The 16937-nt window shown below is 41.5% G+C and overlaps 1 protein-coding gene across 2 annotated transcripts in view; it reads right to left on the bottom strand.

Annotated features, from left to right (window-relative positions):
• The window catches only part of LOC138749673 (cytochrome P450 2D15-like), a 70890-nt gene that overhangs the window by 17746 nt on the left and 36207 nt on the right, over nucleotides 1–16937 (bottom strand). For both annotated transcript variants that reach the window (XM_069911393.1, XM_069911392.1), the window contains exons 3-4: nucleotides 6516–6668; nucleotides 5608–5768 (exon numbers count right to left, since the gene is read on the bottom strand). In XM_069911393.1, coding sequence (XP_069767494.1) covers nucleotides 5608–5768; nucleotides 6516–6668 — 314 coding nt within the window. The remainder of the gene's footprint in view (nucleotides 1–5607; nucleotides 5769–6515; nucleotides 6669–16937) is intronic.

Below are 16937 nucleotides of genomic sequence, written 5' to 3'. Positions count from 1 at the left end.
TTGAAGGGTGTTTCGTCCCCTGACGAAACCCACACAGACACGGAGAGAATGTACAAGCTTTTTACAGACAGCGCGGGATTCGAACCCCGGTCCCAATCACTGGCACCTGTGCTCATTAGATTGATGGTAGTTTAAGTGGTTTGGAAGCTTTTTTAATACTGATAGCAGCAGTGATGCTCTGTAATAGGTGTAGCACAAAAGCTCAATAAATCTCTGGTTAAAACTCCCAGTCAATTTTATTAATATAAACACAAAGTGGAAATCTGAAAGTAAAAAGAGTCTAGACTTGAGGGAATAGTTCTTGCACAGGATGTCTATTGTACAGGGAAATAAAAATAACAGAAGGTCCAGACAATGAGTATGAAAGACCCTTGAATAGTGCATGCAAGGAAAGGACCTGATCTGATAAAAATGCTTAAGTTGGATTTGGAGACCTGCGAGTGTCAGGAACCAGCTTTGGTGGGAGCATTTATAAAGGGAGCAGAGCGCAATTTAAGGGTTAAACAGAAGGTGATTGGTGAGAGGGAGTTCTGATAAGGGACAGGGACAAATAAAAAGGGAAGCTCAAGTGGAGTGGCCAGTGTGTGTGTGCTCAGATGAGGAATGAGACTTTGGCAAACAGAGGCTTTGGTGAACAGAGGCTGAGGACAAATTTGTTTCCAGCAGGGTAAGCCCAGGTAAGACCTTTCTATTTAAACTAGGAATAGATAATGGAGACAGCAGCTAGGGCAGCGGAATGCTCCCCATGGTAGTGGTCACATCTCTGGCATAGAGAATGCCCCCTCGGCTGAGAAGGGAAGGGGGTAGAAGAGGAGCACAATGTGATTGGGGACTCGGTGGTTAGGGGAACAGTTAGGAAGTTCTGTGAATGGCAACGAAGCTCCCGTAAGGCATGTTGCCTCCCAGGTGCCAGGGTCAGGAAAGCCTCTAATCAAGATCATAGCATTCTGGAGGGGGAAGGGGAGCAGTTAGATGTCACGGTCCATGTGGGGACCAATATCATAGATAGGAGTAGGGATGAGGTCCTGAAGAGGGATTACAGGGAGTTAGGAAAGAAGTTAAAAAGCAAGACCTCAGGGGTGATAATGACAGGATTACTGCCTGTGCCACGTGCTATTGTGAGAGTAGTAACAGGACGTTGTGGCAGATGAATGTGTGGCCGAAGAGTTGGTGCAGGGGCTCAGATTTTTGGATCATTGGGATCTCTTCTGGGAAAGGTCTGATCTGTACAAAAAGGATGGGCAGTACCTGAACTGGAGGGGGACTAATATCCTGGCGGGTTGGATTTCTAGAACTGTTGGGGAGGGTTTAAATTAATTTGGCAGGGGGGTGGGAATCAGAACGTTGAGGACAAAGATTAGGGTAGAAGGGCAAAAGCATGAAGCTATGAGCTCTGAGTTGAAGAGGAAGGACAGACAAGGGACAAAACATAAAGGGAGTCAGTTAGAGGGGGTTCAAATGTGTCTATTTCAACGCTAGGAGTATTAGGAATAAAGGGGATGAACAGAGTTTGGAGCAGTATGACGTGGTGGTTGGCTGGAGGAAGGGCAGGATTGGCTGATGCAGGTACTGGGGTTTAGGTGTTTTAAAAGGAATAGGATGGTAGGTGTGTGGGGGGGGGTTGGGAGAAGCATTACTGGTCAGACTATAGAAAGGGAGGACTCTGCAGAGGGAGGGTCCACTGAGTCAGTGGGTGGAAGTCAGAAATAGGAAGGGAGCTATCACTCTGCTGGGAGTCATCTTTAGGCCCCCAAATAGCTTCTGGGGCACCGAGGAGCAGACAAGCAGTAAGATTTTGGAATGGTGCGGAAAATACAGGGTAATGACTATGGGAGACTTCACTTCCATAACATAACATAACATAACAATTACAGCACGGAAACAGGCCATTAGGCCCTTCTAGTCCGCACCGAACCAAACACCCCTTTCTAATCCCACCTCCCTGCACAATGCCCATAACCCTCCATCTTCTCTCATCCATATACCCGTCCAACCTTTTCTTAAATAATACAATTGACTCCGCCGCCACTATTTCTCCCGGAATATCATTCCACACAGCTACCACTCTCTGAGTAAAGAAGTTCCCCCTCATGTTACCTCTAAACCTCTGCCCCTTAATTCTTAACTCATGTCCTCTTGTTTTAAACTTTCCTCCTCTTAACAGAAATAGTCTATCCACATCCCCTAATATTGTCTGGGAATTCCTGACTACAAAAGGGATAGAGGGGGCTGAGTTTGTCAGGTGTGTTCAGGAAGGATTCCTGACACAGTATGTGGTTTGGCTGACGAGAGGAGAGGCCGTACTGGATCTAGTCCTGGGTAATGAACCTGATGGCAGACCTCTTGGTGGGGGAGCATTTTGGTGAGAGTGACCACAACTATAGCTATAGAAAAGGATAAAAGCAGACAAAATGGGAAAGTATTTAATTTGGGAAGGGTTAATTATGATGGTTTGAGTAAGAACTAGCGAGAGTAAATTGGAAATAGATGTTTAAAGGTGAAAGTACAGAAGTAGTGTGGAGGAAGTTTATGAATGATTTGTGCCGAGTCCTGGGTAGGTTAGTCCCATTGGGATAGGAAAAGATGGTAGGAAAAGGGATCTGAGCTTGATAAAACACGTCAGGCAACTGGAAGAAGGAAGCATACATTAGATATAGGAAGCGCTCATGAGAAGTATATGGAAGCCAGGAAGAGCTTAAGAAAGGACTTGGGAGAAATCAAAGGGGGATGAGGAGTCCTTGACATGCAAGATTAATGAGAACCCCGGTTTCTCTGTGTATGTGAAGAACAGAAGATGACACGAATGAAGGTGGGGCTGATAAAGGAGACAACAGGAGGAGGAGGTTGGGAATGCCCTAAATGAATTCTTTGTTTCAGTATTCACAAGAGAAAAGGATCTTGGAGAGAAGGCGGGGACAGGGTACTGAACTTTAAGATCAGCCATGATCTCGTTGAATGGCCGAGCAGGCTTAAAGGGTCGAATGACCTACTCCTGCTCCTATCTTCTATGTTTCTATGTTTAATAGAACAAGCTTGTGTGCTGGACAATGTGGAGATTAAGAAAGTGGAAGTGTTGGATCTTCTTAAAAACATTAAGCCAGACGCTATATAACCCAGGTTGCTGTGGGAAGTGAGAGAAGAGATAGCTGGGGCAGTAACTATGATCTTTAAGTCCTCTGGCCACAGGGGAGGTGCCTGAGCATTGGAGAATTGTAAATGTGGCTCCCTTGTTAAAAAAAGGTAATAGAGAGAATCTTGGGGTCTTTAGACCAGTGAGTCTTATGACAGTGGTGTGCAAACTATTGGAGAGGATTCCTCGGGCTTTATGGTTGGCGTTGTGGTTAGTGCCACACCTAGCACCAGAAATCAGGAGTGGGTTCGAATCCCACACTTCTGTAAGGAGTTTGTATAATCTGCGCAGGTTTTCCCTGGCGGGTTCCAGTTTTTTTCTACCACTTGAAACATACCAGGTTAATTGGGTGTAAATTGGGTGGCATGGACTCGTGGGCTGAAATTGCCTGTTACTGTGCTGTATGTCTAAACTTAAGGATAGGATCTATGAGGATTTGGAGAAGTACAGTGTACCCAAGGATAGTCAGCATGGCTTTATGAAGGGAAGCTCATGCTTCACCAGTCTAATTGAGTTATTTTAAGGAGATAACAAAGGAAATTAATGAGGGAAGAGCAATAGATGTGGTCTATATGGACTTTATTGAGGCATTTGAGTCGAGAGACTTGTTCAGAAAGTCATGAGGCATGGGATGCATGGAACCTTGGCTGTGTGGATAAAAAAATAATTGGCTTTCATGTAGAAAGCAGAGAGTAGTAGTGGAAGGAAAGTATTCTGCTTGGAGGTGGGTGACTGGTGGAGTTCCGCAGGGATCCGTTCTGGGACCCCTGCTTTTTATAAATGACCTGGAAGAAGAGACGGAATGATAGGTCAGTAAGTTTGTGGATGATACAAAAGTTACAAGAGGATCTAGACAGGATGCAGAATTGGGCAGAAAAGTGGCAGATGGAGTTCAATCAAGACAAATGTGAGCTGATGAATTTTGCAAGGACAAACTAGAAGGCCAAGTACAGGGTTAATGGTCAATAACTTAGGACTGTGGATTTATAAAGGGACCTTGGGGTCCAGATCCATATATCCCTCAAGGTCGCTGCACAGGTTGATAAGATAGTTAATAAGGTCTATGGGATGCTGGGCTTCATTTATTAATGATTGAGTTCAGGAGGAGAGAGGTCATGTTGCAACTTTACAAATCTCTGGTGAAACCTCATTTAGAGTATTGTGTTCTGTTCCGGTCACCTCATTATAGGAAGAATGTGGAAGCTGTGGAGAGGGTGCAGAGGAGATTTAGCAGGATGTTGCTGGGATTCCAAAATAATTCTATTGAGGCAAGGTTAGCCAATCTGGGGATTTTCTCTTTGGAGCATAGAAGGATGAGAGGAGATGATAATGTCTATAAGATTATGAGAGGCAATAGATAGGGTGGGCAGCCAGTGCCTGTTTCCCAGGGCAGATAAAGCAAATGCCAGAGGATGTGTACAAAGTGAAGGGAGAAAAATTTAGGTGAGACATCTGTGCTTTTTTTTTTAAACACAAGAGTTCTGGGTGCCTGGAATGCCTTGCTGAGGATGGTGGTACAGGCTGAAACATTGGGGCCATCTAAGAGACTTAGACAGACACATGGATGAAAGAAAAATAGAGGATTACAGGGTAGGGAGAGTTTAATTTTTTTTAAGGAACATATGGGCAGCACAACATCGAGAGCAAAAGGGCGTGTAATGAGCTATAGTGTTCTAAGTTCTATGTTCTCAAATGGCTGATGTGTTGTAACATTGCCAATTCAGAGATGGGCAGAGGTTTTCAATTATTTCTGGAGGCAACACTTGGCTGCATCCAACATGAACCAGAAATGCACCAAACCGATGGTCCCATTGAGTAAGTGATGGTGTAAACTATGAGGTTCAGCTATTCCCGCTCTCCAGCTTTCAACTGAAGATTTCCAAAAGCCTCTCCCCATGTGATGTGGGTGGAGGTTAAATGGCTCCAACATAAGGGTTGGGAACCTTTACAGCAGCAAGAGATTGGTCGTTCCACCAGTCTGTTCTCCAGAGTGATTCCAGGACTTCCTCCAATGAACACAGGTAAATAGGAGCAGGAGAAGGCCACTAAGTCACACTGGTTGGCCCTGCCATTCGATAGGATCTTGGCAAATCTGCCCCAGCCCTCAATTCCTCATCTGTGTCAGTCCCCTGCAGACCTCAGTTCCAAGTTTTCAAAAATATATCCCTGACTTAGTAAATCCCTCCAGTGCCCACATTGTGCTGGGATATAGAATACCAGGAAGTTACCATCCTCTGAGAGAGGGATCTTTGATATTAGATGGCAGCAGGTGGGACTAATGAGGGAGTGACATTTTGGTCAGCGTGGATGTTTGGCCAAAGGGCCTGTTTCCACGCTGTGACTCCATAACTATTCCCTTACCTGGCAAATATGTGAATCTCTCCCAGTAATGCAACACTCAAAAAATACTTTCCAGCTCTAGAGTCAGGAGCTGGTCTGGAGCTCTCCAAAACTGACAAATTCAGAGTCTGGCTCACCTGACCCCAAAATCCTCCCTCCAGTTGGAAACTTTCGTTGATGGTGTGGAGAAGTTCAACAAATTTTTCATCTTGATATTCAAAGCGATGTCCAAAGACAATTGAACAGATGATATTTGAGACCGCGTTGTTTATCCAGAAATGTGGTTCAAAAGGAAGTCCTGAAATGAGGATGGTAAATGGTGAATGCAAGTAACAAACGCTTGGTAATTTGTAAATACACCAGTTGTACTGAGAGGGATAATAAATGATGACCGAATATTAGGTTCACTTCACCAACCTCTCAATAAGTCCATTCCGTGCACTGAAATAGAAATCCCACATCCCCTGCCACATTCTCTGCAACTGAAAACATGTTTCTCTCTTTCCCAATTCTCCTCCCCCAGATGCTGCCTGTGCCTTTCCATTGTGCCCTTTTAAAGATTATCTTCTTCATTCCTCCTTCCAAAAAGCCAAATCTTTCAAATTCTTCCTTTAGAGTTTGGGAAAACCAATAACTCCACCCCAGCTGGGGGGTGGGGGGTCTTTGCGCTCCCTGGAAAATGCTGGTGTTGTGGTGGCTCCTTCCGCCCCCTTGCAGCGCCTCACAAAATGGTTGAACGCGAGGCCCACAGTGCTGCCCTCCAATTGGCTACAACTAAAGGAACCTAAATGTCCTATCAAGGAAAGCAGATCGCAAATGCACCAATCAGCGCTGGGGGGACTTTGACCACGCCCCTCAGCTTGAGAATAAAAGCAGGGCCGTGAGCGCAATAAAGCTCGGTGTTAACTCCACTCAACTGGGGTTCGTGTCGTTCTTTCAGGGAACAGCATGTTCTTTCTGAGCTAACCTGCATACAACTATAACCTCTCATGTGCTATAAGCTCTGCAGAGCCACAGCTTGTAGCAGCCAGCGACAGAGCCTTACCTTTTTCCTTTTCAAACACTTTAATCAAACATTCTGCTTCCTCCACAATTCGCAATTCCAGTGATTTCTTCCCCAGTCCAAAGTTTCTCAGCATGGTGAGTGAGAATTTTCTCTGTTCTCTCCACCATTTCCCATACTTCGCAAAGACAATACCTGCCGGGAACAAAGGAATTATGAGGGGGGATCAGAGAGCCAGATAGTAAGAACCTTTCCTCCATCCCAGTATAAGGAGCGGAGCAGTTTAAGGTAGGTAATGTTTCACTTAGAGGCTGGGTGGAATCTGGACCCCATTGCCTGAGGCAGGTTCACGTTATTTACAAAGCTTCTGGACAAAAATTTGAATTGCCAGGTGTTGAAGGCTATGGGTGCAAGCTGGTAAACGGGGCTAGTATACTTGGGTACTTCATGGGCTGAAGGACCTGTTTCTGGGCTGAAGGACAATGAATTTTGACTTTAGAACATTATGGGAACACAAACAATTTTAGCTCAACTGTCAATGGACACGAAGAGAGAAAAATGGACAATTAAGAACTATTCAATATTTAAGTCTTTTACATTTTCATGTTAAGAAGAGTTCAAGGAAATTGTGAATTTTAAAATATTCCCAAAAATCAGATGAGTCAGTAACCAGGTGCCTTCCAGCTCCATTGCTCAATAATTGATTTGAAATGAACTCGGGGCTAAATCCCCCAACTATCCCATCTCTTCACCACACTCAGCATTGAAAGCTCGGGTCTTAGAGTTGGCACAAGAACAGGAACAGCCAGCAACATGCTGGTTCTTGGAGCTCATGGTTGGCCACCCCGGTTTCATTTTGAGGAAGAGGAAGAATTCTCAACTTGCCATCACAGGCAACACAACACAGGTAACTGACGATCAAATGAGCCGCCCTCCCTCCCTCCTCTCCCCTTCCTTGACTCCATCTGCATTCCCGCTGCTTTGCAAAAGCAGCCAACACACTAATATGCTGATTCCCCCCCCACCGCCACACTTTCATCACCCTCCAGCTGTCAGGAAGATGACTCACAAGCGTGAGATCACACACCATCAGATGCCACAATTTACTTCCTGTTGTTATGAGACTCCTGAATGATCTGACGATTAATGTTGCAATTTGTCCATGCTAAATGATCGCTGTCACTCTGTATGGAGCGTCTTAGTGCGGTACTGTAAGTTAGTCAACAAGCGGGATTGCAAACAAAGCAATTTATAGCACTGAAACAGGCCCTTCAACCCGCTAGTCCATGCCAAACTGTTATTCTGCCTAGCCCCATTGACCTGCACCTGGACCATATACCTATTTAAAATTGAGCCCACATGTACCACTTCAGCTGGCAGCTTGTTCCACACACTTACTGCTCCCTGCCTGAAGAAGTTCCCTCTAATGTTTCACCTTTCATCCTTAACCCATGTCCTCCAGTCTTTTTCTCACTGAACTTCAGTTGTAAAAAGACTGCTCACATTTACTCTATTCAGTGGTTCTCAACCTTTTTCCACTCACATCCCACTTTAAGTAATCCCTTGGCCATGGGTGCTCTGCGATTTAGTAACGGATTGCTTAAGGTGGCATGTGAGTGGGAAGGGAAAGTTGAGAATCACTGTCTAGACCCAATTGTGACTGAAATATTTTGCTTGAGAAAAATTGTTGTTGGCTCATTTTTTCGGAGTTATGAAACCATGCACAAAATGAGTCAATTAGGTACGATTACATCAGTGGTTTTCAAACTTTTTCTTTCCACTCTCATTCCACCTTAAGCAATCCCTTACTAATCACAGAACACCTTTGGCATAGGGAATACTTAAAGTGGGATGTGAATGGAAAGAAAAAGGTTGAGAACCATTGTGTCTATCTATAAATCTCAGGTACCCCTAACTCCTCCCTAGTTTGATACATGTGCCAATAAACTTGGAAAAAAACCAGAACAGCTTGTTGCGGTGAAGAGAAAGTAATTTACTTCATCTGAATTACAGCTTCATCCAAAGCTTGCCAAGGTGTGACTGTAGTTAAACAAGAGAGATTGCAGACCCTGGGGTCGAGTGCAATACACAAACGTGCTGGAGAAACTCAGCAGGTCACGCAGTGTCCGTAGTAAGTAATGAGTAAGCAACGTATCAGGCCTAGGCCCTTCCTTGAGTACAAGTAAAAGCAGGTAAGGTGCCTGGGCAAACTATTCACATTTCTAACCACATTATAAATTGTACATCAGGGTAAAGCTATCTCAGGAGAACGTTACCAATGTTTAGAACAAAAAAAGTCTCCTCAGCCCACGATGTTGTGCAGATACATGTAAACATTCTCCACAAAAATCTAATTTATCCAGACCTCACATCAAAACCCCTTCTAATTTTCATACCACCTTGTGCTTACCTAAGAAACTTGAACGTACCTATTTTACCAGCCCCCTCATCCATCAGCCCCGGCATGGCATTCCAGATAAACACAACTCTCTGAACACAGAACAAACATCTGACATCTCTCCTGAACTTCCCTACATCTGAGCATTCTTCTGAATACATTCATACTTATTTCCCTTCACACCACAGTATAAAATGAAGATTTCCAGGGAATTTTCCTGGGAACTTTCCCGTATACCTGTGGTCAGGAAATTTTAAACGGGTTCATGGCCCCGGGTAATTTTCCTGGACCACCCTCTCCCTGTGATATGAAACAGTCAACCTGGGTAGTTTTAGCGGGTCCACAGCCCAGGGTAATTTTCCTAGACCACCGTCTCCCTGTGGTGTGAAACGGTCAACCTGGGAATTTTAAACAGGTCCACGGCCTCGGGTAGTTTTCCCGGACCACCCTCTTGTTGGCCTGGAAATTTAAATTTTTTGGAAAATTTTATTGATCATTTGCATCAATACAAACATTAATTCAATGAAAATAATAACTTACAACAACATAATACAAAATGATACAATTAATCTTTCTATTTTTTCCTAACCCTCCTCCTCCCACCCACCAAGAAAAAAGAAAGGAAGGGAAAACACCTAAACTGATACATTAATTATTATCATAATTAATATTTGCTAACTATTTTTTGTATTAATTATTAGCTGAGAGGAGCAGGAAAAGTGGATGATGTGGATGGACCTTTATTCACGAAATCCATATATGGTCCCCAGCTCTTACAAAAACCTGATCTGATTCCTTAAGAAATTTTTTTCTAATGGTACAGTTTTGCATTTCAATGTTCCTTGAAATATCTATTGTTACAAAATTCTCCATTTTCCACATCATTTCTACACATTTCTTTGCTGTCGCTATTGCTTTACTCATAAATTTTTCTTGATATTAATCCAACTTCAATTTTGTAGCTGCTTCATATACATTTCCAAGTAGAAATATTCTCGGATCTTTTTGTACCTTTATCTTCATAATTTGTCCTAGTAACAAACTCAAATCCTTCTGGAACCCTTCCACTTTCACACAGGACCAAACCGAATGTAAAAAAAAAAGTCCCTATTTCCTTATTACATTGGAAACACTTATCAGAATTATTGGAATTAAGTCCATTTAATTTATATGGAGTGGAATATAAATGACATAGAAATTTATATTGAATCATTTGATATCTAACATTAATCGTATTTGTCACACTCTCTCGACACAATCTAGATCATATTTCCTCTCGGATTTGTATATTTAAATCTTTTTCTCATTGTTGTTTTGATAAATGTATCTCTAATTAAATATTCAAATTGCCTTTGTTACAGAAGTCTCAAATTCGCACCCAATTTCTCTTTTAAATATAATTTGCTGATAATATGCAATGATTGTATTATTTTGTATATTATATTTCTCAAGTATATTATATTTATATAATATAAGTATAGTATATTTTGTATATTATATTTCATGTCAAAAGAAAAGATCCTAAAAAGCAATCTTTTATAATCTTGTAAACCTTTACTCTACCAACTATCAAATAAAGAATTATTCAAAGTAAAAGGAATCAAATGACTTTGTCTTATCATCATTTTAGGTATTTGATCATTTTTAATTCCTCTCTCTACATTGATTTCATTCCATATCTTCAATAAATGTTGTAAATAGATGCTTCTATTTCTCCTTTCAACAACTCACTATTCTACTTACACAGAAATTGGTCTGGGATCATTTCTCCAATTTTATTCATTTCAATCCGAACCCAAGCTGAGAACATGATAGAGGAATTAGGGGATATGGGGAGAAGACAGGTAGGTGGAGTTAGGTCATAAATTAGATCAGCCATGATCTTATTGAATGGATGAGCAGGCTCGATGGGCCATTTTTGGCCTACTCCTGTTCCTACTTCCTATGTTCTTAATAGGAGGACAAAAATCTTAATTGTGCTGCTTTATAATAATTTTTAAATTTGGTAATATTAGTCCTCCTTGTTCAAATGCCTGAGCAAGATAAAGATCGAGATAAGGATGAAAGGCTGACTTTGAGGAAGGGACAGCCCAGGGGAGATAAGCCAGGAGCTGAGGAGACCTTGGAATCTGCAGTACATGATCTCTCCAAACAATGGCTGCCTGTCTCAACTTTTCTAAAGCAATTCTTGGCATTTTACCTTTCCAACTAAATTTCCGTAAATTTTTATTCAAATTCTGGAAAAAAAAATTTCCGATACAGAAATGGGTAATGATTGTAACAAATATTGTGTTCTTGGAAAAATATTCATTTTAATACAATTTATCCATCCCTTTAATGTTGGTAAATCTTTCCATCTCTTAAATCCTTGTCTATCTTTTTTAATAGTGGTAAATAATTTAACTTAAATAAATAATTTAAATTTCTTTCAATTTTTATTCCTAACTACTTTATTGCTTCTTTTTCCCATTTAAATTTAATCACTTTTTTTTATCATTGTGTATAATCCATATCAACCATAGGTATCACTTAACTTTATAACCAGATCTGCTAAACTGGCATTCAATTTATTCAACGATATTTCTGGTCTTGTTAAATACACCATAACATAATTCGCCAACAAATTAATTTTATGTTTTTTTTTATCTATATCAAAACCTTTAATGTCATTATCTCTTCTAATTATTTCTGCCAAATATTCTATTGCCGATGCACACAAAAATGGTGATAATGGACATTCTTGTCTAGATGATCTTACTAATAAAAAAGGTTTTGATACTTATCTATTTGTAACCACTTTAGCTTTTGATTATATAATGCTTTTATCCAATTTATAAAATTTATACATTTGTTTTAGATGTGATAGATCAGGGGATAAAAAAGGAGGAGGAGTTGCTCTGCTTGTTAGGGAGGACATTACTGCCGTGAGGTGGCAGGATGGTATGGAGGGATCGACCAGTGAGGCTGTTTGAGTGGAATTGAGGGGTGGAGGAGGCAAGAGGGTGCTAATAGGGGTGTATTACAGACCACCAAATGGGCCAAGGGAATTAGAGGAACAAATTTGTAGGGAGATAACGTATATGTGTGAAAATTATAGGGTAGTGATCATGGGAGATTTTAACTTCCCACACATTGATTGGGATACCCATACGGTGAGAGGGCTGGATGGGCTGGAGTTCGTCAAATGTGTTCAGGATTGTTTTCTAAATCAGTTAGTAGAAGAACCGACTCGGGATGGTGTAATACTGGATCTCCTGTTAGGGAACGAGCTAGGTCAGGTAGCGGACATTAATGTTGGAGAACCAATTGAGTCTAGTGATCATAATTCTGTTAGTTTTAGGGTAGTTTTAAGGAAGAGAAAGGAGAGGCCTAAAGTTGAAGTTCTGGATTGGAAAAGAGCAAATTTCGAAGGAATAAGAAGGGATTTGGGGAGTATTGAGTGGGACAGGATATTTTCAGGTAAGGATGTTAATGAAAAATGGAGGATATTCAAAAAAGAAATTTTGAGGGTACAGAGTAGTTATGTCCCAGTGTGGATCAAAGGAAAGCCTGGAAGTCATAGGGAGGCTTGGTTTTCGAGGAATATTGGAAATTTGGTTAGGAGAAAAAGGGAGGTGTACAAGAGGTATAAAGAGCAGGGAGCTGAGAAGTTGAAGGAGGACTACAAGGAGTGTAGAAGGAATCTTAAGAAAGAAATTAGAAAGGCCAAAAAAAGGCATGAAGAGGCTTTGGCTGACAGAGTAAAAATAAATCCAAAGGGTTTCTATAAGTACATTAAAAGTAAAAGATTAGTGAGAGATAAAATTGGACCCCTTGTAGATAGCGAGGGTAGGCTGAGTGAGAAGTCTGAGGAAATGGGGGAAATTTTGAATGATTTCTTTGCCTCGGTATTCACTAGGGAAAAAAAATGTTGAACCAGTTGAAGTAAAGAAAAATAGTGGGGAGGTCATGAAGCATATAAGGATAACCGAGGAGGTAGTGATGGCTGTGTTAAAAAAGATAAAGGTGGATAAATCTCCCGGATCGGTGTTAGGTAAAAACATCATGAGCTGGGAATGTAGAGGGAGTCTCCCAGTGCTGGGCCGTAACAAGATGCAGTTGTGACCTTGTACTCTCAAGATAAGAGTGGGGATGACAAATTGATGTGCAGGAGGCTAGCAGAGAGGGACAGCAACAGTTTATTCATTGCACAATGTCATGGTATGATAATTTACTAAGTACGTATCCTAAGGTATATAAAAAACACCATTTGCTGATAATGGCAGAATGCGCCTTCTCCAACTAACACTGTTAGTTGCAAGTGTTACAATCCGGCAATAAAGAACAAAGAACTTTGATTTCGACTCAGTCTGGTGTTTGACTCACTCATTCATGAACAAAGCAGACCTAACACCGGACAAAATATTCCCTAGGACACTCAGGGAGGCTAGTAGACAGTTAGTGGGGCCATTAACAGAGATATTTAGGATGTCATTGGCCATGGGGGTGGTACCAAAGGATTGGAGGGTGGCGCATGTGGTTCCTCTGTTTAAGAAAGGGTCCAAATGCAAACCTGGGAATTATAGGCCTGTAAGTCTGACGTCTGTGGTGGGCAAGTTGATGGAAAGTGTTCTGAAGGATGCTATTTACAAATTTTTGGAGGTACAGGGATTGATAGGGAGTAATCAGCATGGTTTTGTCAGGGGTAGATCATGCTTGACAAACCTGATTGAGTTCTTCGAGGGGGTTACAAAAAAGGTTGATGAAGGGAAAGCTGTGGATGTTGTCTATTTGGACTTTAGTAAAATTTTTGACAAAGTTCCCCACAGGAGGTTAGGAAAAAAAGTGGAGGCATTAGGTATAAATAAGGAGGTAGTGAAATGGATTCAGCAGTGGTTGGATGGAAGGTGTCAGAGAGTAGTGGTAGAAAATTGTTTGTCCAATTGGAGGCCGGTGACTAGTGGAGTTCCTCAGGGTTCGGTCCTGGGTCCACTATTATTTGTTATATATATTAACGATCTGGATGTACGGGTAGAGAATTGGATAAGCAAGTTTGCGGATGACACAAAGATTGGTGGTGTTGTGGACAGTGAGGTAGATTACCGTAGATTAAAAGGTGATTTAGGAAGGCTGGAGGTGTGGGCTGAGAAATGGCTGATGGAATTTAATACAGATAAATGTGAGGTGCTAAATTTTGGAAAGGCAAATTTAAATAGGTCATATACATTGAATGGTAGACAATTGAGGAATGCAGAGCAACAAAGGGATTTAGGAGTTATGGTAAATAGTACCCTCAAGGCTGATACTCAGGTAGATGGTGTGGTGAAGAAGGCATTTGGAATGTTGGCCTTCATAAATCGGAGTATTGAATTCAAGAGTAGGGAGGTTATGATGAAATTGTACAAGGCATTGGTGAGGCCAAATTTGGAGTACTGTGTACAGTTTTGGTCACCAAATTATGGGAAAGATATAAACAAAATAGAGAGAGTGCAGAGAAGGTTCACGAGAATGTTGACAGGATTTCAGGGTCTGAGTTATAGGGAAAGGTTGTGCAGACTGGGGCTTTTTTCTCTGGAGCGTAGAAGATTGAGAGGGGACTTGATAGAGGTGTTTAAGATTTTAAAAGGAACAGACAGAGTAAATGTGGATAGGCTTTTTCAATTAAGAAAGGGGGAGATTCAAACTAGAGGACATGGTTTAAGATTGAAGGGGGAAAATTATAAGGGGAACATGAGGGGAAATTTCTTTACGCAGAGGGTGGTGGGGATGTGGAATGAGCTTCCGGCAAACGTGGTCGAGGCGGGATCATTGGTTACATTTAAGGAAAGATTGGATCGTTACATGGATAGGAGGTGCTAGAGGGGTATGGACCGGGTGCTGGTCAGTGGGACTAGGAGGGTGGGGATTTGCTACGGCCTGGACTAGTAGGGCCGAACTGGCCTGTTCTGTGCTGTAAGTGGTTATATGGTTTTATGGTTATTCGAAATCCCAAATATATTTAATACTCTAAATAAAATGCCCCATTCCAATCTATCAAATGCTTTTTATGCATCTAATACAACCGCTACTGCTGGTTTCTTTCCATTCTGTGCAACATTTATCCAACCCATAAATTTAACTATATTGTCTGCTGCACATCTATTTTTAATAAAACCAGTCTGGTCCATATTTATTAATTTTGGTAAATATTTATCTAATCAATTAGCTAGTAATTTAGGTATAATTTTACAGTACATATACAACAGAGATATAGGTCGGGGGTGTGCCATGTGATGATGTGGGGTTAGACTGAAAATCTCTACTCTCTTTGAAAACGTTGGAAAAAAAGTCAAAAAAGTTAGCAAAACTTAAGAAAAATAAAAGTATTGGAAGAGCTGCAGAACATTTTAAAATGGCACCGAAGAAAGAAAAGCCAGCCATTACAGTACAAAATACTGAGCAAGATAAAGATCGAGATAAGGATGAAAGGCTGACCTTGAGGAAGGATCCAGGAGCTGTTCGTAAGGGACTGCCCAGGGGAGATAAGCCAGGAGCTGAGGAGACCTTGGAATCTGCAGTACAGGATCTCTCCAAACAATGGCTGCCCGTCTCAGGTGAAGATGTGACTCTGCGCATGCAAAGAGCACAAAAAAAGCAGAGGCAACTTTAAAAAAAACAGGCAGACGTCCAGCTCCAGTGAGCAAGAGGAGGAACAGGAAGAATCGGAGTTTTTGTTTACTCCAAGTCCCAAGGCCACACAGCTGGAGAAAATGAAAGAATCATTTATTTCTGCAGCAGAAATGAAAAAATATGGAGTCTTCCCAACAAGATAGGAAGTTTATAATGGCAGAAATAAAAATATATGGAGAGACTGTAGCTGAAAACAAGACTTTTACAGAGAAAGTTGAGAAAATTATGTAATGGGTGGATGAAAGTTTTGAAGTTAAGGATGAGAAAATTAAAGGTACTGAATTTGAAATTCAAAACATTAAGGAGCAAATGAAAGTGGCACAAGCAGAAGCAGCTGCAAAAAAAAATCAGTTAATGCACAAAATAGACATTTTAGAGAACTTCTGCAGAAGAAACAACATAGAGATTATTAGACAAAGAATGTGATGAAGGACAAGAAATTAAAAAGTTTTTACAGCATTGGATTCCACAATCTTTGGGAGTGACTGAATTTCAAGGAGACATTGAGACCAAAGGCACAGTGACCATTGAGACCAAAGCCACAGCCAGACCAGAAGCCGTGCCCGATACTAGTCAGATTTCTTCGACTGCAGTACGAAAGAAGATTTCAGAGCTGGCGGCAAAACAAGCAAAAGAATGACAGTCACCCATGATTTATAATGGAAGTAAGATTTTTTTTCTATCCTGATACAAGTTTTGAGTTGTTGAAAAAGAGGAAAAAATTCAATGCAGTTAAAAATGTGTTATGGAAGAAAGGTTATGCCTTTGTCTTAAGGTATCTGGCAGTTTTGAAGGCCTAGTTCCAGAAGGTTTTTCACAGAACCTAATGAGGCAAAAATGAAAAAATGTGCTGGGACCAAAGAAAGCTGCCTCAGGACCTTGGTGATGCCATCATCATCACCCTTTACAAAAACAAAGGCGAGAAATCAGACTGCTCAAACTACAGGGGAATCACGCTGCTCTCCATTGCAAGCAAAATCTTCGCTAGGATTCTGCTAAATAGAATAATACCTAGTGTCGCTGAAAATATGCTCCCAGAATAACAGTGTGGCTTTCGCGCAAACAGAGGAACTACTGACATGGTCTTTGCCCTCAGACAGCTCCAAGAAAAGTGCAGAGAACAAAACAAAGGACTCTACATCACCTTTGTTGACCTCACCAAAGTCTTTGACACCGTGAGTTGGAAAGGGCTTTGGCAAATACTAGAGCGCTTCGGATGCCCCCCAAAGTTCCCCAACATGGTTATCCAACTGCACGAAAACCAACAAGGTCGGGTCAGATACAGCAATGAGCTCTCTGAACCCTTCTCCATTAACAATGGCGTGAAGCAAGGCTGTGTTCTCGCACCAACCCTCTTTTCAATCTTCTTCAGCATGATGCTGAAACAAGCCATGAAACACCTCAACAATGAAGATGCT

This window comes from Narcine bancroftii, chromosome 14 (assembly GCF_036971445.1).
Source record: "Narcine bancroftii isolate sNarBan1 chromosome 14, sNarBan1.hap1, whole genome shotgun sequence".
Taxonomy (NCBI): Eukaryota; Metazoa; Chordata; class Chondrichthyes; order Torpediniformes; family Narcinidae; genus Narcine; species Narcine bancroftii.
This window is presented reverse-complemented; position numbering and strand designations above follow the sequence as displayed.